The following is a 25,112-nucleotide window of genomic DNA, read 5'->3' as shown; positions in this document are numbered from 1 at the left end:
ATCACCCAAAAACTTTTCAATGTCTCAATCTCTGCGCCCATATTTGACTGCTGTTCGTTATTCTCTACAAGCTGCCTTAAACTTGTCCAATTTTTCTTCGCAAGAAGTTGAAAGACATAATAGACCAGAAATAGAAGTCCCACATCCAAGTGCGGAATTGCTATTGCAGCCCATGTACATATCACGTAATGAACATGAGCAAGTGTTAATTGAACCAAGTGTTAATAGTGTTCGTGTTAGTATTAAAGTTAAGCAGGCTGATGAAATTGAAACAATCTTGGTTCATAAGTTTACGAGATTTTTGGAACAACGTGCAGAAAACTTTTACATATTAAGAAGAGTGCCAATAAATAATGATTACAGCATTTCATTTTTAATTACTAATAAACATACTGAATCTATGAAAACCAACAAGTTGGTTGACTTTATTATTGAGTTTATGGAAGATGTAGATAAGGAGATTAGTGAGATGAAATTATTTTTAAATGCAAGAGCAAGATTTGTGGCTGAAGCTTATTTAAGTGAGTTTGTTTATTAGACGTAGCTATATAACGTATATTTATTATAGTAATAGACCTACTAGTACGGTTTTGATTCATTACCATTAACGCACTGATCCTTTTTTTTTTTTTTTTTTTTTTTTTTTCCTTTTTCTTAAAGTATTTTTCGTATGAAGTGATTGTGCTTCTTATCTTATTTTTGGGGGGGGGGCGAGTTCATCACGTGCGTTGGTGGAAGAAGCCGGCAGATACAAAAAAAAAATGGAATTATTTATTATGTTACATTTTGCTTTCTTTATAAAAAGAATAAAAAGCTTAGTTGAAATTGTTGGGTAAATTTGTAGGGAAAGATGGCGATGAGTTTATATTAGTAGAGCAAAAAAGATATTGAATAAGATTTGCATGTACGTGTTGCCTACTTTCTTTTTTTTTCTGTTTTATTTCCCCTCTTACACGCTAACTTTTTCTTGCCGTCTTTTCCCCTCTTGCTTTCTTAAATATATAGCATAACAACAGTTAGCAATACTTTTTAATATATTACAATAATAAAAAAATATGATATAACAAAGAAAGAAAGAAAGAAAGAAAACATTTTAAATAATATCATCTGTTTCTATCATCTCAGCTTTAAAAAGTTTAAGGGGGGTTTTTTTTGTTTTGTTTTATACTGAATTCTTTTTTCTTTTCTTTTCTTTTCTTTTCTTTTTTTCTTATTCAATTTTCTTTTTTTCTTTTTTTCAATAATAGAAGAATCCTTTTTTTTTTTTTTTTTTTTTTTCTTCTTCTTCGTTCTTTCTTAATAATAAAACAATCTTTATCAAAACAGTTTGTTATTCTAGGAGCAATAAAAAAAAAAAAAAACCATGTCGCAACCAACTTCTCCATGGAATTTCGATCAATTTATGCCAAACAATAACAACAATAATAAATTAACTTCAATGAATTCTCCTAGAAATAATGGCAATATGAAAACTAATAATAATACAAATTTCAACAACAGCTCCATGCTAGGCTTTAATGACGATTATGCCAGTATCTTAAATAATTTGGCAAATTCAACTCAGAGTAAATTATTAAACAATTCAAATGCTGCTTCTCCTGACAATAATAACAATAAAACTAACAATGATTTAATTACAAGGGCAACTGGTAACAACAGCGATAGAGAGAATCTGGATATGTTAATTCAACATTATCAAGGTTTGATTAAACAACCAACAACCAATGTTAACAGTCCTCCTACAACCACCACCGCTACCGCTAATGGTAACGGATTTAAAGCTTATAAGTCCATTATTCAAGAAACTAAAATTTGTGATCACTGTAGAAGAAGGCAAACCAAATGTGTTGTAGTGCCTAATTTACAAAGTTGTGTTCAATGCGAAACAAAAGGTATCAAATGTACTTATTCTGAGATTCCAGCTACTAAGACTGCCACAGAATTAGATCAACTGAAACGTTCAAGGGTTGATGAAAATGTTAATGTTCATGAATTATTAAAAAGAACCAAACTCGATAATAATAATAATAATAATAATAATAATAATAATAATAATAATAATAATAACAACAACAACAACAATAATGGTAACAATAATTCATCTTCGTTACAATATTATTCAGAAATGTTACAAAGTATAGCACCTCCCTCGCAACAACGACAATATTTAAATAATTTAAGTTTAAACAGTGGTAGTATCACCAACAACACAAATATGACTACGTCATCTTCTTCGAGTCCTTCAAATTTACAGTTTATGATTAATAACAGCAACCAAAGCAACACGACTCCTACCACACGAAACCATCGTAATAGTGGCAACAGTAGTATTGGAAAATTTACCTTATCAGGAAGCAACTTAGTTAAACAAAACTATTACAACGGCCAGATGAACCAACAACAAATTATGACCCCTGCTGTTCCTATCCAATACCCTAGATCTTCTTTTTATGTTGGCCCAACTTCGTTGTTCGACATTAACCTTGTGAACCATGTTAAACTAGACAAAATTGATCAAATTCAGATATCAAAAACTTTAACTTTACGTAAAGTTGCATCAACTGTTCAATTTGTATTGAGAGATGATTTTAACGAATCTCTGTATTTGAAACAAGCACAGGAAATTGACTACGTGGAAAAATTAGTACATCCTCACGGTAAAGTCTTGGTTGACATTTTTTTCAAAATAATACATCCATATTTTCCAATACTACACGAAAGAGTTTTTATGGAAAAATATTCCAGGTCATATAGGGAACTAACAGCTCCTCTACTAGCATCGATATATTCTTTGGCATTACAGTGGTGGGACTTCCATCCGCAGCTAGTAGGCTTTCCCAGGCCAAATGTGCAAGATGAGCTAAATTCGATTTCACTGAGGATGTTTTTTGATGTTATAGAGAGACCTAAATTGAGTATTGTTCAAACTGGGCTATTGATTTTAATGTGCAGGGCAGACTCCACCAATAATTGGGTTATTGTATCAGAAGTTGTTGCCCTTGCGGAGGAATTGGGGTTGGGTGTAGATTGTCAAGATTGGAGACTACCCAGATGGGAAAGAGGATTAAGACGTAGATTGGCATGGGCTGTATGGGCTATGGATAAGTGGATTTCTTTACTAGAGGGACGTTACTCACATTTGATATTGGGGAGAAACTGGCTAGTTAAAATGTTGGGAGAGGAAGATTTCCCAGAAGATTCACCCACCATGGATTCTGTAAACCAGGGAAATAGTAGCAATAATCAAAAATCTATATTCAGCGCACAATCCCCCAGTTTTGCATCATTGATGGACTTGACACCCACAGCCGATGATATCAATAATGGTAAGCTTTTATTTCAGCAATATGTTTCATTAAGTATCATTTTGGGTGAGATTCTAGACACTTTTTACACTTTAGGTGCCTTAGCCACAACGAATAGGGTGGAATATGTATTGAAATTGGCCAAACCCTTACAATTAAAGTTAAGAGAATGGTACCATTCATTACCCCCTCAACTGTCTATCAACAATTTTCAAGCCAAAAAATTCAACAGCAATGCGTCTTTAACGTTAGCCTATTTTGCTGCTGAAATAACTCTACACAGGAAAATCATTAGTACTTTAGATTCTAACACACCCAAGGAATTAACGCATGTTTGTAGACAAGCTGCTAAGACAAGACTAGCTGCAGCAATTGAGTTTATTTGTGAATTAAAAAGCGAACATACCAATGCATTTTGGTATTCAAGTTCCACGGGTAATTTGGCTTTGATGGGCACTTTTGCCGCATTACTATATGTTACATCCACCACCAAAGAGGAAGCTTTGGAATTTAGAGATTATTTGAGAAAATACGTTTGGGTTTTAAGAATCACTTCGAAAAGTTTTGAAAAAGCTAAATTTGCATTGGATAGAATATTAATGTTGTTGATACAAATTCCAGGTTTATTGACGGATGAGCCTTTGACAGTGGGTGGAGCAGTTCCTGCCTCATCGGTTGCTGGTTCTCCGCAATCCACAAATCAAAACAATTTTGTGCCGCTGCCACCTTCTCGTGTTCAAACTCCAAGTACGCGTGCACATAGCAATATTCCTAATCGTGTTTCTTCTACTATTAATAATGATAACCAATTGAATAATGTGTTATTATCCTCATCATCTAATATGAATATGCCAATATCAGCACCTTCTGTTTTGCCACAACAGCAACTTAATTCTCCAATGTTGGTTGAACAACAACAATCGCAGTATAAAACGAAAAATGCTTTTGCAACTGTTGCCAATAATACGAATACCAACACGGCCATTAATAATAACAATAAAACTAAAATTAATTTTACTGACAATGATAATATTACATATGACCCAAACAATTACGATAACAGTACTCATACAGCAAAATCTGCACCTGATAAAATATCTATGGATAAATTAAAAAATTTGTCTCCTGAAGTTTTGGAGACTTTGAGAAGTTTACAAGATAACGTTCCCGGTTTAAGTGATTTTATTGCTGCTGCCACTACTGCTGCCACTACCACTGCCACTACCACTAGCAACATTACAAATAACGATAGTGCTATGGTTAATAATTGTAAGACACAGGATAATATTCGTTCAGGGTCGAATATTTCTAATTTTTCTGCTTTAAGTCCAAAAAAAAATAGTAACCATAATAATATTAATACTAATATCACCAATAGTAATAATAGCAATGATACGGACAACAATGATAGCAATGATATTAACAACAATGACAACAACAATGACAACAACAACAACAACAACAATAATAATAACAGTAGCACTAAAAATGACAACAATAACATTAATGATAGTGACAACAAAAACACTGCTGCCTCTATTACCAGTACTACTGATAATCATCTAAATAAAACCAATGATGTTACTAATAAAAATAGCGATAAAAATACTAACATTCTGATGAATGAAGTTTCAAAAACACCTACTTCGACAAGTGATTCTACTAACATAAACGATAAGGTTAATGAAGATAATAATAATAATGATAACATTAGTTGTGATAAAAAGGATACTGATAGACATAGCGATAGTGGCATCTCTAAAAATAGCAATGCTAGTTCTAGCAATGAATTCCAAAAATCCGGTGATTCTAACCAAGCATCGATACCCACACCAACTATTTCTAATTCTAATTCAACCCCTGAAGGCAAATCGAAGGACGTAACTAATCCTATTGATGACTGAATTTTATTTTCTAAATATTTATACTATTTCATACTACATATATACATATATGAATAAAGTTATGTGTGATGGTTAATATTTATTTTTTATCATATTTTTTTTTTTTTTTTTTTTTTTTTTTTTTTTTAATGCGAAATACATGGACCTAAAATAATATCAGCAAAGCCTCACACGGGTTGCACCATTTAATTTAGATTTATTTTACAGGGATATCTTTTATTTTAACATAAAAAACATAAATAAAATATTAACAATAATAGTAATAATAATAATACATGCATAAAACAGTTTATAAAAATTTAGAAACCTTAGTGTCTTCTGCAGCAGTAGCAAAATCACCAGCTTTTTCCACCACAATATGCTGGTCAATATCAGCTTTGTAGTCGGTCCAAGTTGATTTTTCCTTTTGCTTTTCAGCTTCTAGCAAGGCTTTATTAACAATGATACCATCTTGATTAACATCATTCTCCTTAAACTCAATTTCTTTTTCGATATTTTCCCTCTTAATTTGCTCAGGGTCCTTGTCCATATCTTTTAAGATATCGTTGAATAGTTTATTTAAATCTTCGTCATCATCAGTTTTATTGTTATAATCTCTATTATTGATACCATTTAAACTATCAACGATTTCTTTTTCAGTATAATTGTGCTTTATAATTGAAGTGTCATCATACTTGTTATCATATTTATCAAATAATTTGTGAACCAACTTTAGCTCTTGGTTGATATCAAAATCAACTTTTCTGTTCTTTTCTAATCTGGTAATTAGATCTTGTAATATTTGTAGTTTCATTCTATACCTACGTTCTAACTCTGCATTTTGTTTTTGTTGTTCACTAACCTTATTTAAAGCAGATACTACTAAAATTACATAAAACAATGGCTTTAACATAGAGCTATCAATCTTTCTAGATGATTTTTTTGCTTCACTTGCCGCTGTTGAATAGGAGAAAGCACATTTTAAAGTATTGGTATTAATTAACAATTTTGAACCGTTTGTGACTGGTCTTTTAAAGAAAGATAAACGAAACATAGATGTAGGTTTAAAACACGTTTATGCGCTATTTGTGTCTTACTTGTTTTGGTTTCTGTTTTCAGGAATTAGTCTTGACCAATATAAAATATATAAATGTGATTTTACTTTCGCTTATTATTACAATTGAACAATTTATTTTTTCTTAAACCTTTCACTTTTTCAACTAACGGAGATATCCCCTTATTAAACATACAAAGATGTACGGGTGCAGAACATGCTTTTTGTGATCACGTGAAAACGCACATTTCTTTTTTTTTTTTCTTTTTTTCTTTTTTTCTTTTTTTTCTTTTTTTTTTCACGCTTGAAAAAAAAATTTATTCAATTGACAGAAAAATACATAATATTTACATACATATAAATGTTGTTGCTTAGTGTGTATAATTTAGATATTATGTTTTCTTGTTAGTAATTTCCCACCAAAATAAAATATTATTTATTTTAAAAAAAAATAGGAAATTGAATATCCTTTACACATACAAACACACACACACACACATATATATATATATACATACTGAAGGGATACCATGAGTGAAACCAAAAGTATAGAAGATGATATTCCATTTTCTAATCCTAATAAAAGGAAATGGAAACAGAAAATATCCAATTCTTCGTCTACATCTTTCCTATCTTTGGGTGATGAACAATTAAAGTCGTTAGAAAGTATTTTGAAAAGTATCCGTGTTACCAATAAAAGTGATTCATCAATTGGAAATGATTTTACTCCATTAATTGAGTTTTGTTCTAAAAAGTTACATACACAACTTGTACAATCATGGTCTTATTATGCAACTATTAACGATCACAAGAAAGTTATTGACCATTTAAATAAATTAAATAAATTACTAGAAATTTTAAACCTTCATCCTGCTTTATTCATATATGGTGAACAACTCATTCAATTAATATTAACAGAGTATATGAAGAATTTATACAGAGGTATTAACAATATGAGAGCGTCATTAACAAACCCATGCTTAAACTTGTTGAAAAATATTGTTACTTTCCAAGATGGTAAATTTGTTGATGATTTTTTATCTCATTTTGATTTTTCATTGCCCACTTTACCAAAAATTTTGACACCCTCAAAAAATGAACTTTCTGATTCTTCAGTAATTAAAGAGAAACAATATAAATTCACTTTAAGATATAATTTTATTTTATTTTGGATTTCTTTGTTAGATAATTCTCCACCTTTGCTAAGAAAAGATATCTTGATAGATAATTCAAAAATAATGAGTGTTTGGTTTAAATACATGGCTAAAGTTGATAATGATCAATTGATTATATCTACAATAGATTTACTTATTGAAAAAATTTTAAAGGAAAAGCTGTTTAAAAAATCCACAAAGTGCAAAATTTTAAACGAATATACAGTATCCAAGTTACAACCATTTTTTTATTCTACAAATAATGAGATTGTTAAAAAAATTACTAGCTTTTATGACATTTATGCAACCAATGAAAGGTTTGGTGTTGCATTCAATGACAACAAAGTTTGGTTTTCAAATACTTTATCCTCAACAGGTTCAAGGGCCCAATTAGGGGCCTCATTAGAAATCAATGGGAAAACTTTTAAACTTTATAACAAGATTTTGTATTCTATGTTGTGCAGTTTTAAACCGTGGGAAGATGACAATCAATGTAACTTAGTCATCAATATTTTGCTTTATGTTCCAGAATTGGTGGCTCCATACACGAATCATTTAATCTCTCAATGTGGTGTTCATGCTCCAAAAATGACGTCCTTTTGGTTTGGTATGACTCTACTTTTGGGGAAAATCATATCTTTGCCCATACCAGATAAAGTTAAAAATGTGGAGACTGAATTGCTACCCAATGCAGATATAGTGCTGGATAATATCATGCCTTTATCCTTAACAAAGGGTTCCTTAACCAGATGTTTACAAAATGAGATTCCCTTAATTAAACAGTTGGGTACACAATTAATCGTGTTTGTTTTACAGAAATTAACAAAAGTGGTGGAATTATTTGACAAGAAAAATTGGAGCATGCATAAATCACAGATTTTAAATTCGATATATACAAGGTTACCTGAATTATCAGTCATTGTATCCAGTCTTGCTGACTCGTATTCAAAATATAAAAAAAACAAGATATTGTTACTTTCATATACCGTCACTCTAAAATATTATAGTAAGTTATTCCCAACATTCTTTAATATCACTTTGCCAAACGATAAAAATCCATTCAATGATTTAATGAACGAAGACGGAAATTTGAAAGGAATCGAAGTTGCTATTTTGGATAATTATTTAGAATTCCAGAGATTGAACGATTCTACAAGATGGTGGAACACTATTGCTAAAAGTGGGAGAACTCCGTTTTCTATTTTTCTAAAATTAAGCTCGTACACTAATACAAGCGATAAGATATCTTTTAAAATCTCAAATTTGCTTGACAATTTAATTCAAGATACGCAATTGTTTGATTACGAGAGATTGTTGGCTTCTCCAATAGCAGCTTTAACAAATAGTTTGAAATTAGTTTTTAATGCAAAGGATACAGAGCAATGGCCCAAGTTGTGGAAATTAATTGATGAATCTGTATCCAGATGTGTTAAAACACCGTTTAAATATATCGATTTATCAAATGATTATAAACGTATTTCCCCCTTTATACTCGCTCTTATGGAACAATGGGAGTTTGTTGACAAGTCCACTAACTATGACATTATTTGTAAATGGCTTTGCATTTTTTTCAGAAATTTAACTTTTATTGGCGAATCAAAAGAGGGCATTTTAGAACTCGTCAGAAACCGTACAGATATTGACGAAAATTTGGTTAACTTGTATCTATCTTCATCTGAGGAAAGTATTAACAAATTATACGAATTAGATGAATACTTTGTGAATTTGGGGACATCCTTTTATAATTACGTTAGTATTTTACCTTTGAAAAGAATTTCTTCTCTACCGACCAGATTCCCAGTTAACATGTTGGATGTTGCTGCCATATTTGTCAGAATTGAAAATATTGCAACAAATGAAAAGCTGTTTATTAACGAGAAAGGAATTGCTTCGGCAATTGACATGCTATTTGAAAAAATTGGTGGCTACGCGTTAACAGATGAATGTTGTAAAAAAGAAATAGTAGCCCCAAAATTTTACAACAAGTTTTGTTTGACAAAAGATAGTGTTGAAAATGGAAATAGCTTGGATAAGAAGGCATATATTACTTGCGATTTAGTTGAAGTTTTCCAACAATTAGATACGTATTCTACAGAGTTTAACACTATTTTATGTGGGTTATTCGAAAATTACGTTACATTATCTCAAAATAAATATGCTGGTAAAATCTTTCAATTGAGTTTGGGATATTTACCATCTGAGCTAATATCAACGGAGATTTTGCCAAAATATATGGAAGTTTTAAATCCCGATGACTTATTTATTGCGTTAAGTAAATTGAGTAAGGATAACGTGCCCATTTCTCATGCTTTGTTTATTAAAGTCATACCAATATCCAGTTTGTCTGTGGTTTTGTGTGATTTTATTAGGTGGAATTTGGTAAAAAATATTGTTGTTGCAGATGCACTAAGTTTAGCTTTGAATTTTGATAATGAACCTATCGTCAAAGAATGTTTAAAAAATATAGATTATGCTGGATTATTGAATACGTTGCAAGCTCAAATTAAGAATGAGTCTATTCGTATATTTTTTGCTAGCAATATTCCCAAAAAATATTCCGCCAGACCAGGAGTGAAAGAGTTTTTAAGTGATACTGTTTTGGAATCATTGGAATCATTCCGGAACAATCAATTTGTCGATTTCAACAGTTTATTGATGCTATTCACCAACAATTTTGAAGTTTTAACTGATACAGCCAAGGGTGATATTTTGAAATACATATTAAATGACTGTAAAGACAAATATTCAAGCCAAACCGTTAAATTTGTTCTATTAATTAACGATTTCCATAATAAAGATATTATTATTTGGATTCATAAAACAATGTTATTTGTAAACAAACACATTTCCTTTTTGTCCGATATTAGATTAATTACCATTGAATTAAATGATTTGTTGGTCTCTTTGGAAGATCTTTTGTGTGTACAAAACGTTTGGGAACTAGTTCCTGCTGCAGTGCTAAATTCCCAATTGGAAATATTTTTAACGAAAAATTTTGGAGAAAGGGAATCAGTTGTTAGATATATATTAAAGTTGATTACAACTGCCCCATCCAATTTGTTTGACGGAAGCAAATTATTGCAAATTTTTGTTAATAATGTGTCAAATCCGTTATTGAAGCCATTTAATTATTTGCCAAAAATACGTTTTTACAACGCGCTGATCCTTAAAGGCTTATTTTTTAAAGATGTTGCCAAAAATTCAAGTTTAACAGTGCAAAAATCGATTTTAAGTTTTTATCAAGGTACTTGCTCTTTGGAGGATAGAATACTTTATGAGATATTAGAAGAAATTGAATCTAAAAGTTCGATTATATGGACAAAAAATATTTATTCCTGGGAATTCTTGGACTCTTTATCAGATGAAGAACTAGAATTAATCGGGTCTGTTAGATTGATTACCTCACAAGCGGAGGGCTACATTATTTCGTTAAGTAAAAGCGTTGTTGAAAAAAGCATTAAGAATTATATTCCAACATTACCCCAAGTTCCTACTTTAAATGACTTGAATTCGTGGGACAAATTGGAATCATACTATGATGAAATTAATATTTTGAATGGTTCTTCAAATATGCTCTCTGAAATATATGATCCCAAATTTATTATGTTGCTCATTTTGAACAATAGAGAATTGGTTAAAAAAATCGAGGCGGATGATGGTGATGTTTTTTACAAGTTTGAGATCAAAAGGCTTTTAAACTCGGGCTTATTTTTTTTCATTTTGCTATCTCTTTGCAGCCATTGTGCCGAGACTTGTAAAATTGCTTCTATTATGGTTCAGCAGATGCTCTTTAGTATGGAAAAGCACAGCAGTAATATTAAAGAAGAACATATCTTTAAGCTTCTTTTGACCAAAATTAACTATACTTTTTTCAAAAATAAAAATAAAAGTAGTGCTGAAATTATATGTCCATTATTCTGGTTTGCTATTTGTCGGATAGCTAGGTCCCTATTGGAACCCAAGTCTTTTATGTATGAAATTGCTTTCCGTTGGGTATTAAATGCTCCATTGATTAGGAGTCACGATTTCCCATTATTATTAGAGCTGAAAAACTATAAGGTTGGAAATACTCGTAATTATGAAAATTATTTTAAATTTTTGTCATGGTTTTTAGATACTTTATACAATGGTATCAAGACTACAGAGGATATCGATTTTATTAAAAGAAACAATTTGTTTGAATGGTTGTTAAATTTACAAAATAATCCATATTTGAACAATAGAATGAACTTTATTATAAATTCTATTATATGTAGAATTCAACAAACAGATGATAATAGTATTATGGTCACTAGAAATGCTGCTATTTCACAACTAGAATCTAGTCAATACATCACTTTGCTTGAAAAAAGGGGAAAATGGCAAGAGTTACACAATGGTCGGAAAAGTGTAAAGAATTATACAAATTATTTAAATTTAAAACAAGATGCTATTACCAATAAGGAGCTTGCTTATGGTTACAGTGTATTATTGAGTTCTACCAAAAGACTAAGAGAATGGTCTAATGATGATGCAGAAAATTTGATTAAAAGAATATGTTTATAATTTATTTCTTTCCTTTTTTTTTTTTTTTTTTTTTTTTTTTTAACTTTTCAGTATATTTATATTTATGTATATATGTTATAATTTTGTGTGCCCTAGCCACATTGCTTGATCTGAAATATCTTTCCATAGCTGTGTATCATGAACACAATCATTAGAATCTTCCAAAAGGTTTTCAAAGCTGATATTTGCGTCATGCCCCAACACATTTTCGGTTAAGATAAAAAAATTCTTTTGCATAATATGTGTGTCAGGAAGAGAATCATTATTATTAGAAAACAAAGAAGAGGAAGGCATCATACTTGGTGATATATTCGATGTAGTAGAAACCGAGGATGGAATAGAAACTATTTTGACTTCTGAACCATAGTGTTCATCGTACTTGAAGTTGGCTTCCAAATTGTCATTGTGCTTTTCAATTAAGTCTGTCATAACGTGATGAAAATCCAAATCTGACATTAATTTCAATAACTGTTTTCTTCTTAACCCGGCTGGATTATTACCCAAGTTCCGCATCTTTGTAAATATTTGTAGTGCACTATCTAAATAAACTTTAGTTTGCTCATATACGCCAAATGTTGAAATAAAGAGTATTAGGGTAGAGGCAGAGGTGAACAAATATTCTCTATCCATATAACCGAATAATGCAACCATGTTTTGCTGGCTTACATCTCTCATAGATTTAATAAGATTTATCGATGCTTGCAATGAACAGTTTAAAAACATCGATATATTTCTAGAATATTTTTGTAAATTTATGTAGGGTACAGGCTGATCTTTAGCCAATTCTCCAATTTCCCGGAGTAGTATAGATGTGAAATGGTATAGTAATGGTCTTATGGCTAAATTTAGACCTTGGAAATACTCGCTAAACATATTAGTACAAAGCCTGGAAATATGGAAAGATTCGGCATCAAAATTAACTTGTAGAAAATCCGGCAAGTTTGATCTCCATTGTAGTAAATCAAAAATAATTCCTTTCAAAATGGGCAAGATATTGGAAGTTGGTTGTCTTTGATACAACTTGCTTAAAATCTTTGCATTTATCTGTGTTATTTTGATACAATTTACAATGTAATCAGACTCAGGGAAAACATAGTGTTCACAATGAGAAGGTGGGTTACTCATATCGAAATCACTGGGGAATTCAGTGGAAATGGTATTATCCATAAAGCTTAGTGGTAGCCCAGCCTTGGAACTTAACATCCTTTCAAACATATAAACAGTCCACCATATCCTCCTTCTATGTTCCAATTCAAATCTAGTCAATGTATCTCTTTCAGCATCTACGTGCCACCCAAGGATTAGACATGCCCTCAAGGCCTGACCAAAATAGAAATAAGATGCAATAGTACAATCGGCAACTTGTAAATAAAAGGCATAAAGTAGCATAACCTCAATTCCGCCTTTCTTGGTCAAGTTTTCAATTCTTCCACTACTAAATAAACAGTCGAAAATTTCAGAAGCTTGTTCAAAAAAACCTGATCCAGGTAATCTAGGACCACCTTTGCTGCTCGTTAGTTTGAGACCGTCTTGATCATTAGATCTACCCAAATACATTTCGCCAATACTAAATATTAATAACACTTTACAAAACCAGATTGTTTGTAGTGTTTGATCTTGATAGACATTTTCACCGTTGTATGTTAATCTCAAACCTTCTTTTACAAACCCTTCGTTGAAAAAATAAAAGCAACCGTCGTTATATGTTACAAACGTATCGACTAGTAATACGGCGTAGGAATACGATGGTAATGTAAAATTAACGCTGAGTGTATTATTATTACCGATTGCTGTATCAGACAACACGATTTTATAAGCATTACCTTCCTCTTCCAAGACTCTATCTATTGGTTCCGGTAGTTTAGCACTGGTATCCACAACCTCGGGCAACGTATTTGTGTTTTTTGAAGCAAAAATTTGATTTAATGTATTATCATTATTATTATTACTATTATTATCAGTTGTACCAATATTGTCATTACTGTTTGATCTTTCATTTAAATGCTTTTGTCTATTATTTTTAGCTGATTGAACCAAAGACTGGATTTCCATTCCAAACAAGGTCATAGAAGAGGAACCTACAAAATATTTTTGACCTGTTCTTGAACCTACTAATCTGCCTCTTCTATCAGCAAAATTGGGAACACATTCTTCATTGATAGTGTGATCTGATACAGATGGATTTGTTATGGAAGAGCCTTTTTTAGTGACAGTATCGGTAGCGGAAGAGTTAAGAACTGTGTTATTAAGAACTGTAGATGTATTTTTTGAATGTGAGTCCAAATCAGATTTCAATTGAATATTTTGTTTTTTCAAATCAATTAAGTCTTTTTGTAATTTTTGCAAATAAGTCATTGAAACGTTTAACTTTTTATCTGGAACCATATATTCACATGCAATTCCCACTTTAGCACAGTTAGCACATGGGTTCCCTGTGGGACATTTCATGTGTCTTTTTCTACATCTGATACAGGCTAAAGAGGATCTTTTTTGTTTTTTATTTGTGGAAATGGTTTCTACGGGTCCCGTTTCTGTTTTTTTCATTTTAGTATACTTAACAATATTTTTCTTGATAGAAGTACTATCCTGCTGAATTTTTTCACAAGTACTATGGCGATCGTAAGTAGCATCTTCAGATAACAGTCCAGGAACATCCATGTTTAAGATTCTTCTAGTAATTAGAGTGCTCGTTTAGAAGCTTTTAAGAGAAAAGAGGAACAAGTAAAAAAGTAAAAAAAAAAAAAAGAAATAGAGACACCAAAGAGAAAAAAAAAAACAAAAAAAAAAAAAAAAAAACAAGAAAACAGATAAAGATAACCTTTTTATCTTTAAGAGAAAATCATGTATAGAGTCATATATTGTGATAAATATCTAAGAGTATAATAAATGCCAAACAATAAGGTATTTCACTCTTTCTTTTGTGATTTTAATATAACCTGACGTTGTGGAACTCTTCTAGAATGTTGTTATGTAGTAAAAAAATAAATTATTTCTAAAATATGAATCATTATCTCTTATTATCAAACGATGAAAAGAAATATAATTATGCATTGAAGGGATTCTATTCCCGATACCTTTCAAAATCTTATAACAAAAATCCTATAACCATAAACTTGCCCTATAACAGGGCAAGTGAATTAAATGACTATGCCCTAAGATAGGGTAATACTTTATTTTATTTTATTTTATTTTATTTTATTTTGAATTTCATGGAATTTCATTGGCTGTGTCAGATGAATACGTGCATTTCTGAGACACTACAGTTCTTGAGGTCAGAAAACCGGCAGTACTCAGGAAATATTAGCATTATTTTTTTTTTTTTTTTTTTTTTTTTTTCTTTTGTATTTATTTTTAAAAGTGAGCGTTTGTGAACGATTTGTAACATTCAAAGTAACTTCTTTAGTTTTTAATACTTGTTGAACTTTCTACGTACGTTATTTTAAACACATTTCCACTGTAAAGTTTATATTTGGGTAAGAAACCTAACAAAAGTGTTTTTTTTTCTTTCATTTCAATTTTTATTCTTTAAGATTTATTTCCCCTGTCCACTCCCACTCCCCTCTTTTTATCCTATTTTTTTCTAAAAAAAAAAAAAAAAAAATAAAGAAAACCTACCAACTATTACATATATCGCATTAAACATGTCTTCATTAGCTAAATCTGCTGCCAATAAAATTGAATGGGCCAAGGTTATATCCTCTTTGAAATTGACCGGTAAGACAGCCACAGAATTGGCTTCTTTTAGAAAGAGAAATGAAGAAGCCCGTAGAAAGTTATTTGAATTAAAACAACAACCAACTGATGTTGATTTCAGTCATTACCGTTCAGTCTTGAAGAATGGTGATGTTGTTTCCAAGATTGAATCCTACTTTAACTCTTATAAGCCAGTTACTATCGAAACCGCCGGCCAAATCTCTGTTATTGAGGCTTTCCAGAGCAAGGCCATTGAAAATGCCCAAGAAACTGAAAAGGTTGTTGCTAAGGAATTAAAGGATTTGCAAGAAACCTTGAGGAACATCGAAAGTGCAAGACCATTTGATGAATTAACTGTTGACGAATTAGCCAAATCTAAACCAGAAATTGAGGCCAAGGTTGAAGAAATGGTCAAAAAGGGTAAATGGGAGGTTCCAGGTTATGCTTCCAAATTTGGTGATTTGAATGCTATGTGAGAAAAAAGGAATAATAAGTAATTGATCCACAGAATAAGAATTTTTTTTTCTTTTTTTTTTTTGTTTATATTTTATATTCAATATTTTTCATCCATTTAATTATATATTAATATATATATAATAACAAGAACAACAATAATAGTAGTAATGATTTTATTATTATCAATTTAATGAGTTATAACTTAAGGAGAATATGGTTTTTTTTTTTTTTTTTTTTTTTTTTTTGATATATACATACATATATATATATATATATCAATGATAATTAATATTTTGGTTATTTTTTTTTTTGTTTTTGTTTTTGCTTTTGCTTTTGTAAAGATGGTAAAAAAATTCATCTTGTATTGGCGGAAAAAATATATACACATATATTGAAGCTTTTACTATTTTGCAGTTTGTTTAGGTTAAATAATCAATATAAATAACAAAACAGAAAAAAAAAAAAAATGTCGGTTGCTACTGACTCTGCTTCCAATAAACTTATTTCAGAAAGGTTTCTAAACGCAATCGTTCATGAACAAGCACAGGACGTTGAATTAACCACTAAACTTTTAAACAACCTACCCTTGAAGAAATTGGTTTCCAATGGTTATGCACTTAATAATTTAGTTGTAGAAAATATAAGAACAGGGTTGGGTGGAAAACTATATGTGGAATTAGCCCCAGACTCTGCTATATCTCAAGAAATTACCAATACAGGTGACTTTAAGGTTGGTGATATAGTCATTATAACTTCTTCCTCTTCTTCTTCACGTAGCAATAAACTTAAAAAGACTGCACAGAAAACTTCATCCAATAATCACAACAATAATGGTACCAGTAAGAACAAAAATGGTGATATAATTGAAGAGGGCGTAATTTTTAAAATTAAAGACAGTTTAATCACCATCTCAATTGATGAAGCCAAAGCTGAGCCCACTACTATTTCTGACTTATATTCCTCTAAAAAATTGCATATAATTAAAACTACGAATCAAATTACTTATACACGGATGTGTTCTACGATGAGAAGGTTGAATGAGTATGAAAATTTGCCTAATAATGAAATCATGCAATATTTATTATGCGAGAGGGAATTTGTTGCTCGAAAAAATGCCAATGATGGTTCTAGTGATTGTAGCAGTCAGTTTCATAACGACCAATTGAACACTTCTCAAAAAAAAGCTATTGATTTTGCCCTAAATAACACGATCAGCATTATTCATGGCCCACCTGGAACTGGCAAAACTTATACATTGGTCGAATTGATTGCACAACTGTATGACAGGGGGGAAAGAATCTTGGTTTGTGGCCCTTCTAATATATCAGTAGATACCATTTTGGAAAGATTAGGCAAAGTTATTCCGGGAAACGAATTATTGAGGATCGGTCATCCAGCTAGATTATTGGAAGCCAATTTATCCCATTCATTAGATGTTTTGGCTAAAACTGGAGAGAATGGGTCAATTTTAAAGGATTTACGTAAAGAAATCGATGATACAATTTTAAAAATTAAAAAGTATAAATCATACAAAGATTTGAGAGAAGGTTGGAAAATGGTTAAAGAATTAAGAAAAGATTTGAAAAGAAGAGAAATAAAAGTAACTAATGATTTAATTATTCAAAGTAAAGTTGTGGTTTGTACTCTCCATGGATCAAGTTCAAAAGTTTTATTGCAAGCTTATGATATAGACCCCAAATTATTTAGTACATTAATTATTGATGAAGTCTCTCAAAGCTTAGAACCACAATGCTGGATTCCACTAATTAGCCATTACAGATCAAACATGAAAAGGTTAGTCTTGGCAGGCGACAACAAACAATTGCCACCTACAGTGAAGACGGAAGACAACGATGCTATCAAGAATACATTGAGCAAAACTATTTTTGACAGGTTGGAAGATCATTATGGTGATTCATTCAAGCTTTTATTAAATGTACAATACCGTATGAATAAAAAAATTATGGAATTTTCGTCCAAAGAGATGTATGAAAACAAGCTTTTGGCGGCAGATTCTGTTGCTAACAGACTATTAAGTGATTTGCCTGGTGTTGATGTAGACGAAAACACAGAAATCCCACTGATTTGGTATGATACACAAGGAGATGATTTTTTGGAAGGACAAGAACGAGACGATAGTGATGGCATATTGATTTCTTCCAAGTATAATGAAAATGAGGCCTATTTAGTATTAAAACATGTGAAGGATTTACTCAATAGCAATGTTTTGCAAGATCACATTGGTATAATTTCTCCTTATAGTGCTCAAGTATCCTTGTTGAAAAGCTTGGTTCATTCTAAGTATAGCCAAGTGGAAATATCCACTGTTGATGGGTTCCAAGGGAGAGAAAAAGAAGTTATTATCTTATCTTTAGTAAGAAGTAATGATACGTATGATGTTGGGTTTTTAAGAGACGACAGAAGATTAAACGTTGCAATGACTCGTCCAAGAAGACAATTATGTGTAATTGGTAATATGGAAACACTAGAGAGATCAAATATTAAATTTTTAAAAGATTGGGTTTCTTGGGCTGAAGAAAACATGGAAATTAGATATCCAGATATTAGTGAGCTTTTGCAAGATAACTGAAGGTAACAATAAAAAAAAAAATGACGTTTCTAAATTCCAATTCTATTTTGCTATTGTTACATATTAGAAATCTTTATATATTATTAATCATCATTTGTATATACATAAAAATCTATATTTTCATCCGATGTGACAAACATACCGTATTTCGGATTAAATTTTATTGTTCTCGTTGAAGAATTCGGTGCACCTTCTATGTATGTGAATGGGTTTAAGGGCCTACCACTTATAGAATTGCCTACATCCCAAACAGCTACCCTTCCATCGTAACTTGAACCCAAACAAAATGAGCCGTCTGGAGTAAAACATGCAGAGCCTGTATCCATGAATTCTCTCAGGGGGAAGGGCTTGGTACCGACTAATTCAAACAATTGTTGACCTGTAAATGCATCCAAGATGAGCTGTTTCCCAGCTGAAGAAGAAACTAAAAGGTACCTCCCATCATTAGAAAACTCCAATTTATTCCATTTCCCTGCAAACTGTGTATTTACTTTAATAACCAAGAATGGACCCCCTTGTAACATTTTAACATTATATAAACCGATTTCCGAGTTCTCTGGATTTCCCACTGCAAAGACCAGGCCGCTTGGATCATAAGCAATACAGGTGGGTACTAAACTTGGAATGATAGCTTGTGCTTTAGAAGCGCGAAGATCCCATAATCTTACTGATTCATCATATGAAGCAGATAAAAAAACATCGTGCAGCGGGCTCATCTCTAAATCACTAACTAATGCACCATGTCCAATAAAATATCTTAGGTATTGATTTGTTTCCATATTTAAAAGTCTTATATCAAAACTTTTCATTGTACTCGAATAGATACACTCTGCCTGTGAATGTGTGAATTGAGCAGCATGACAACCATATTTTTTAGACGCTATTGTATTTAGAAATCTGCAACTTACTGAGTCAAACAATTGCATGTTATTGTTGGCATAAGCAGCCAATAAGTATTGACCATGGTCATCAAAACTTAAAGAAGTTACTGGACTTGTATCCTTTTCAGGCAACTTAAACGATTTGATGACTTGAAAGTTTTTTAATGAATTTTTGTTGATATCCAGGTTCATTATAACTCCTTGTTTGATGATAATTCTTTGTGATTTAAACACGAGGTTCTGTTATAAGAAACAAAGTCAACAAAAAGAGGAAATAAGATAAGTACATGCTGAATGCGACCAGGAAGGGAATTTTCTTGTTGAGCAAAATGTAAAATTCATCATACAAAAAATAAGCGAACAGAAAGAAAGAAAAAAAAAAAAAAAAAAAAAAAAATAATTACATAAATAAACGCCAGTTTACATTTTTCTTGTATTCATTTTTACTTTAACTAATATTTTTTTTATTTTCTTAATAACTATTTTAGAATTATTCAGGTTATTTCTCAGGGAAATAAAAATAAAAAAAGGTTTATAGGAAGAATAAGAAGAAAAACTTGGATCAGGTTCATAACAAGTTTTTACCAAATATAAAAAAAAAAATATTGCTTATTGTTGATTAAAATGGGATCAGTATGTATTATAAAACCCAATACTTTTTCAAAATTCAATTCTTTAGGTGCTATTTTGTGTTTTGATAGTTCTATTTTCATTAGATCGTAACAAAAAGAAAAAAAAAAGATAAAACGAAACGAAAATAAGAATTATATTACTAACTAGTGCTTTTATAATTAATTGATTTAATTTTTGTACTGTAAAAAAAAAAAAAAAAAATTAAAATAAAATTAAAATAAAGTTGATACATATTTCTGTTGACTTGGCGTTAGTTGCTATCGTATTAGCAGCTGTCCGTGAAAATGCTGGCTTTATTTTAAATTTTCAAGATAGTAATTTATCTGGTATTGCCAAAGCTTATACTTCTTTTGGTCAATATTTATACCACAAGTTAATTTCATACGCAAAGAACAGTTCATATTTCAAGTCTATCAACCCATTAAATACGTTTGTTGATGGTGTGAGCCAAACTTTGAATAATTTAGGTAATGATGTTTCTACCCAAGTTACCAGAACCGCTAAAGACATACAAAAAAATTCAAGGGCTAGTGCAGGACCAACATTAAGTCAACAAAATTTGGATTAAATAATATTGGTATCATTTGTTTATAGTTTATTATAAACCTAATGACTAAATCAATAAAAACTAACCAATTATTGTAGATACTCAGATTGTTTATTTTTATTTCTTATCAAACTCATAATATATAATAAGATATCTTATTTATTGAAGTAGAGTTGATAATATCTGAAACATATTTTTCATATTTTTATTTTTTTTTTAAAAATTTGGTACCTGTGAAATTCTGAGGAAGTGAAAAGTCTTGTGATGTTGTTTAGGTGTATTCTAGAAATGACTTTAGGATTAAAACTAGATATATATATATATATTTTTTTTTTTTGTGTGCAGATTGTTAAGTTTTTTTTTTTTTTTTATTTTTTTATATTTTTTTTTTTTTTTTTTTTTAGTAGTTTTATAAATTTTCAACTCTAAACACACTCATAATTTACTTATACGACATAGTCACTCAAGTGTAATCTTGTTTACATTCTCATTATAGATCATTATCAAGTTATAAAAGTAAGAAGTAAAGCAAGATTCCCAGAAATATACCCAGATCAATGTTTTCTAGCTCTATTTTAGAAAATATATCAGATTCAAATCTGGCTGACATTAATTATAACGATAATCAAAACAATGAAAAAAATAATAATAATAATAATATCGAATGTTTAACTTATACCAAGAAAACTTTATTTGATACAACTTTTTTTAGACATATTCAAGAAGAATTAAATGGGAATGGCAATAACAATGCCACTTACAATGCAAGGGGTGCTGCTAATCTGAATAGAATTTCAGGAAATAACAGCAACATCGAAGAAAGAACTCAAGTATATCGAAAGCAAAATTCTAAAAATGGATTTCATAAGAGGAGAAGAAGGTTTATGGACAGGTTCATACCTTTGAATGCATATACCCCTAGCACTGACATTCCGTTTTTCACTTTTAATGAGAATGATGTAGCTTGTAACATGATGTTTGAGGAAAACTACAGATATATGAATAGCCTGAGAAAAGATATTAAATATTTAGGTTGGAACACTTTTGTTCCAATTGGGTGTGATAAAACTATGGCTGAATTAGAACATTATTTAAAAGAAGAAGAGAGAAATACACTACAAATAAAAGAATTAGATTATTCTAATAGAGTTCTTCGTAGATCCCTGTACGAAAATAATAATAACACTAATAATAACCATGATACTTCGGTGCATAGTGTAAATATGGACATTAATTTAGATGGGGATATAACGGATTCTTATGATATGGGTCAAGATTATGCTATGGTAGAGGAAGATGAGTATGAATATGAAGAACATGGCCAGTATGAACATAATTCTTACTTATACAATGAGGAATTGGGGGAACAAGGTCACAATGAGGGTTGGTAATATGAAAATAGCAACATTAAGAAAATAACGTTGTATCATCTGTTTGCGAAAAAAAAAATTATTTCATTTCTTTGAATATTTTAAAAGATGTTAGTGAAACTTGAAGATATAAATGTATAATACATTAACTTATATATACAAATGATGGCAAAAGATGTGCAAAAATAATCAAACTAATACAAAAAAAAAAAAAAAAAAAAAAAGATAAAACATTTTAAACATTGGCATTCTTAGTTTCTCCAGTAAAATTAACAGCATTGGTTAAAATTTTACCCTTTGCAGGTACTTTATCAACTTTTGCAGCTAATAAATGAATAGCAGGAACCATCCATTTTCCGCAACTGCATCTTGAACCTTTCCAATTATACCCACCAATTTTACTTTCACAATTAGGACAATTAAATTTTCCTTCTAATTGTTGTTTACCTTGTAATTCCTCTTTCATCCAATTCAATGGCTCAACAAAATAGTGTGAACATTGATCTTGTGACTTTTCGATGTCAACAACTCTTCGGGAACCAGCTGCTCTTCTGATAAAGTGACTTTCAGAAGACTCTTCGCTTGGAGGCTCATGTTTTATAAATGAAGATGACAATGCTAATCTTTGCCTACATTTTTTACACCTTATCAAGCTCATATCTTCTTGCATATTATTAGGCGTAACAATACAATTCTCATTATTGGTAAACAATTCATCATTAGTTGTTAATATCTCAGTTGAATCTGGATTAATTTTAACAGCATTCTTTAATTTCCATTGTTTATAGAGTATGTGATTATCATCTACGTATTGGCCACCCATTTTTTCAAATATTCCTAATTGGTCCATAAAATTATCATTTGGTTGGGCTTGAGGTCTCTTCCGTTTAACGGCATGTAAAGCGGTGGTTAAGCTCAATCCAAATCTATACATCAAATAAGATACAGCAAAAGTTACGGATCTTGACATACCGGCATGGCAATGAATGAAAACAGCATTACCACTTTGTGGGATCTTCTTGAAATTGACTTTTCTCGGATCATATTCAGGCTCGTTTGGATACAAACATTGATCTATAAATCTATTGCATTCGTTTATGTATTGTAAAATATCTACAGTATCAGAATCATCTATTGGAACGTTTTTCAAAGCGTAACTTTTCCGTACCAGGTATTCTGGTAAAACTTTAAATTTTATTATCGATAATACATGTGTGATGTTGTATTGAGACTTTAGTGGTGTATGATCAATAATTGGTTGAACTGAACCTACGTATATACCACCTAAAATTCTGTCCATTATTAATGCTATATATATGTATATATGTTAGTGTCTTAATACAATAGAGGTGACTAAAAAAGATGAACAGCTGAATTATTAAAAAAAAAAAAAAAAAAAAAAAAAAAATGAGTATTTATTGTTTGAATGAAGAGCATTTCTTCAATGAAGTTGAAAAAAAAAAAGCCAAAAAAAAAAAAAAAAAAGCGAAAAAAAAAAAAAAAAAAAGAAACGTTTAGAAGCAAAACATTTTTTTGTAATACAAAGAATGACCAATGACCGGTAAAAAACGATTTTTTAAATAAAATACCACATATGCTTGGTGTAGATTAATATTACAAATGTAAATATATAAATATACAAGTCATTGACCATATTTTCTACTCTAATTCACTTATCTTATACTTCCAATAATTTGCTCTAATAGGATCATATTTTGTAACTAAACACTGATATATTTCTAATATTTGTGTTCTATATTTTTGTGAATCTAAAGCTGAATAAGCAAAGGCCAAATATTCTAGTGCATAAGAGCTCGTAGTGTTAAATCTGTTTGCAAATTCAATAGAGTTTTGTAAATTAATATTTTTTTTATGGTTGTCGGTACCGTTATTTAATAGTAATAGTTGTAATCTACGGTAGTAGTTCCATGAACTAATATTTTGTGGGGCCAAGTCTATCTTTTCCATAGTATACTTGGTTTCTTTTTCAATTAATGACAAACGATCAATGGGCGTGGAAACCAAGATCATATTTTCTAGGATAAACATTCTGTGACACCAACTACTGTTATTGTAAACATCTCTATCTATATATTTGTCACAGAATTTCCATTCGTTAGTATAGTCCTGGTAATATTTAACACACCATTTTCTATAAGACCATACATGATAATTCTTGGTATCATCATCAATCATTAATTCAATAATGGGCAATTCTCTTTTTAAGCTATGTTGATTGGGAAAAGATACAGTATCCTTAATTAAAGATTCTCTATAGGACCATATTTGGTAGTTTTTAGGATTGTTTAAGGTAAATTCATCCAACCAATCCAACTCTTTATCCAAAGTGATTTCATTTTCTGTATCCGATAATGCCATTAACTTTTGTAAAATATGGAAACGGAAATTCCAAGCAGTATAATAGGCTGGAACTAACTGAATAACCTGTTTAGTGATGTACAAAGACCTTTTAGAGTATTCATTTGAATTTAGTAAAGCATTAAATATTTTTAGGGTATGGAGATAGTCTTTGGAGTATAAAATTTTACATAGTTCTCTGGGATGATGATGATCAAGTTTGTGATTACTATTATCTTGTATTGGTGGTACATTGGATAAATCTAAATCATCAAATGTGTATTGTTCTTGTTGAATTGACATATATGGTATAGTTGAAGGTTCCTTTTATATATATATTTTTTTTTTTGTTTCCCCTCTTTAAAACTTTTGCTGTTTTATATTTATAAGGGAATTAAAAGTTGTTGATGTGATAAATGGAGCAAAGACAATTATTATTATTACTAGTATTTCTGATGATGGTGATTTTTTTTTATTATTTATTTCCCTTTTAATCAATTGCAATAAGGGCTCAAGGGGGAGAAAAGAGGTAAAAAAAAAAGTATAATAGTAAATCCGTGCACCACAGATATGGCATTGAATATAAAATATGACGATGTTTTTCAAACCAGTCAAACTGATTTGTTATCTGCGGTAAAATATA

At 30.5% G+C, this 25,112-nt stretch overlaps 11 protein-coding genes across 11 annotated transcripts; 6 read left to right on the top strand and 5 right to left on the bottom strand.

Moving 5' to 3' along the window:
* Positions 1-19: 19 nt before the first annotated feature.
* Positions 20-538, top strand: ARC19 (Arc19p; the record flags this gene model as incomplete). Its single annotated transcript, XM_046080027.1, has 1 exon — positions 20-538. The coding sequence occupies one exon, from the start codon at positions 20-22 to the stop codon at positions 536-538; it is 519 nt and encodes a 172-aa protein (XP_045934049.1).
* An 825-nt stretch (positions 539-1,363) lies between these two features.
* Positions 1,364-5,209, top strand: DAL81 (Dal81p; the record flags this gene model as incomplete). The annotated part of the gene is made up of 1 exon (XM_046080028.1): positions 1,364-5,209. The coding sequence occupies one exon, from the start codon at positions 1,364-1,366 to the stop codon at positions 5,207-5,209; it is 3,846 nt and encodes a 1,281-aa protein (XP_045934048.1).
* Positions 5,210-5,498: 289 nt separating this feature from the next.
* Positions 5,499-6,242, bottom strand: INA22 (Ina22p; the record flags this gene model as incomplete). Its single annotated transcript, XM_046080029.1, has 1 exon — positions 5,499-6,242. The coding sequence occupies one exon, from the start codon at positions 6,240-6,242 to the stop codon at positions 5,499-5,501; it is 744 nt and encodes a 247-aa protein (XP_045934047.1).
* A 530-nt stretch (positions 6,243-6,772) lies between these two features.
* URB1 (Urb1p) lies at positions 6,773-11,941 on the top strand (the record flags this gene model as incomplete). Its single annotated transcript, XM_046080030.1, has 1 exon — positions 6,773-11,941. One exon carries the CDS (start codon positions 6,773-6,775, stop codon positions 11,939-11,941), a length of 5,169 nt encoding a protein of 1,722 aa, XP_045934046.1.
* Positions 11,942-12,016: 75 nt separating this feature from the next.
* Positions 12,017-14,599, bottom strand: PUT3 (Put3p; the record flags this gene model as incomplete). The annotated part of the gene is made up of 1 exon (XM_046080031.1): positions 12,017-14,599. One exon carries the CDS (start codon positions 14,597-14,599, stop codon positions 12,017-12,019), a length of 2,583 nt encoding a protein of 860 aa, XP_045934045.1.
* Positions 14,600-15,582: 983 nt separating this feature from the next.
* ATP7 (F1F0 ATP synthase subunit d) lies at positions 15,583-16,110 on the top strand (the record flags this gene model as incomplete). The annotated part of the gene is made up of 1 exon (XM_046080032.1): positions 15,583-16,110. The coding sequence occupies one exon, from the start codon at positions 15,583-15,585 to the stop codon at positions 16,108-16,110; it is 528 nt and encodes a 175-aa protein (XP_045934044.1).
* A 446-nt stretch (positions 16,111-16,556) lies between these two features.
* HCS1 (ATP-dependent 5'-3' DNA helicase HCS1) lies at positions 16,557-18,680 on the top strand (the record flags this gene model as incomplete). The annotated part of the gene is made up of 1 exon (XM_046080033.1): positions 16,557-18,680. The coding sequence occupies one exon, from the start codon at positions 16,557-16,559 to the stop codon at positions 18,678-18,680; it is 2,124 nt and encodes a 707-aa protein (XP_045934043.1).
* An 83-nt stretch (positions 18,681-18,763) lies between these two features.
* Positions 18,764-19,753, bottom strand: SWD2 (WD-repeat containing protein SWD2; the record flags this gene model as incomplete). Its single annotated transcript, XM_046080034.1, has 1 exon — positions 18,764-19,753. The coding sequence occupies one exon, from the start codon at positions 19,751-19,753 to the stop codon at positions 18,764-18,766; it is 990 nt and encodes a 329-aa protein (XP_045934042.1).
* Positions 19,754-21,298: 1,545 nt separating this feature from the next.
* MND2 (Mnd2p) lies at positions 21,299-22,132 on the top strand (the record flags this gene model as incomplete). The annotated part of the gene is made up of 1 exon (XM_046080035.1): positions 21,299-22,132. The coding sequence occupies one exon, from the start codon at positions 21,299-21,301 to the stop codon at positions 22,130-22,132; it is 834 nt and encodes a 277-aa protein (XP_045934041.1).
* A 214-nt stretch (positions 22,133-22,346) lies between these two features.
* Positions 22,347-23,411, bottom strand: YVH1 (tyrosine protein phosphatase YVH1; the record flags this gene model as incomplete). Its single annotated transcript, XM_046080036.1, has 1 exon — positions 22,347-23,411. One exon carries the CDS (start codon positions 23,409-23,411, stop codon positions 22,347-22,349), a length of 1,065 nt encoding a protein of 354 aa, XP_045934040.1.
* A 359-nt stretch (positions 23,412-23,770) lies between these two features.
* Positions 23,771-24,772, bottom strand: RAM2 (bifunctional protein farnesyltransferase/protein geranylgeranyltransferase; the record flags this gene model as incomplete). Its single annotated transcript, XM_046080037.1, has 1 exon — positions 23,771-24,772. One exon carries the CDS (start codon positions 24,770-24,772, stop codon positions 23,771-23,773), a length of 1,002 nt encoding a protein of 333 aa, XP_045934039.1.
* Between the last annotated feature and the right edge of the window lie 340 nt (positions 24,773-25,112).

Source organism: Saccharomycodes ludwigii, chromosome IV (assembly GCF_020623625.1).
Source record: "Saccharomycodes ludwigii strain NBRC 1722 chromosome IV, whole genome shotgun sequence".
NCBI classification, from domain to species: Eukaryota; Fungi; Ascomycota; class Saccharomycetes; order Saccharomycodales; family Saccharomycodaceae; genus Saccharomycodes; species Saccharomycodes ludwigii.
This window is presented reverse-complemented; position numbering and strand designations above follow the sequence as displayed.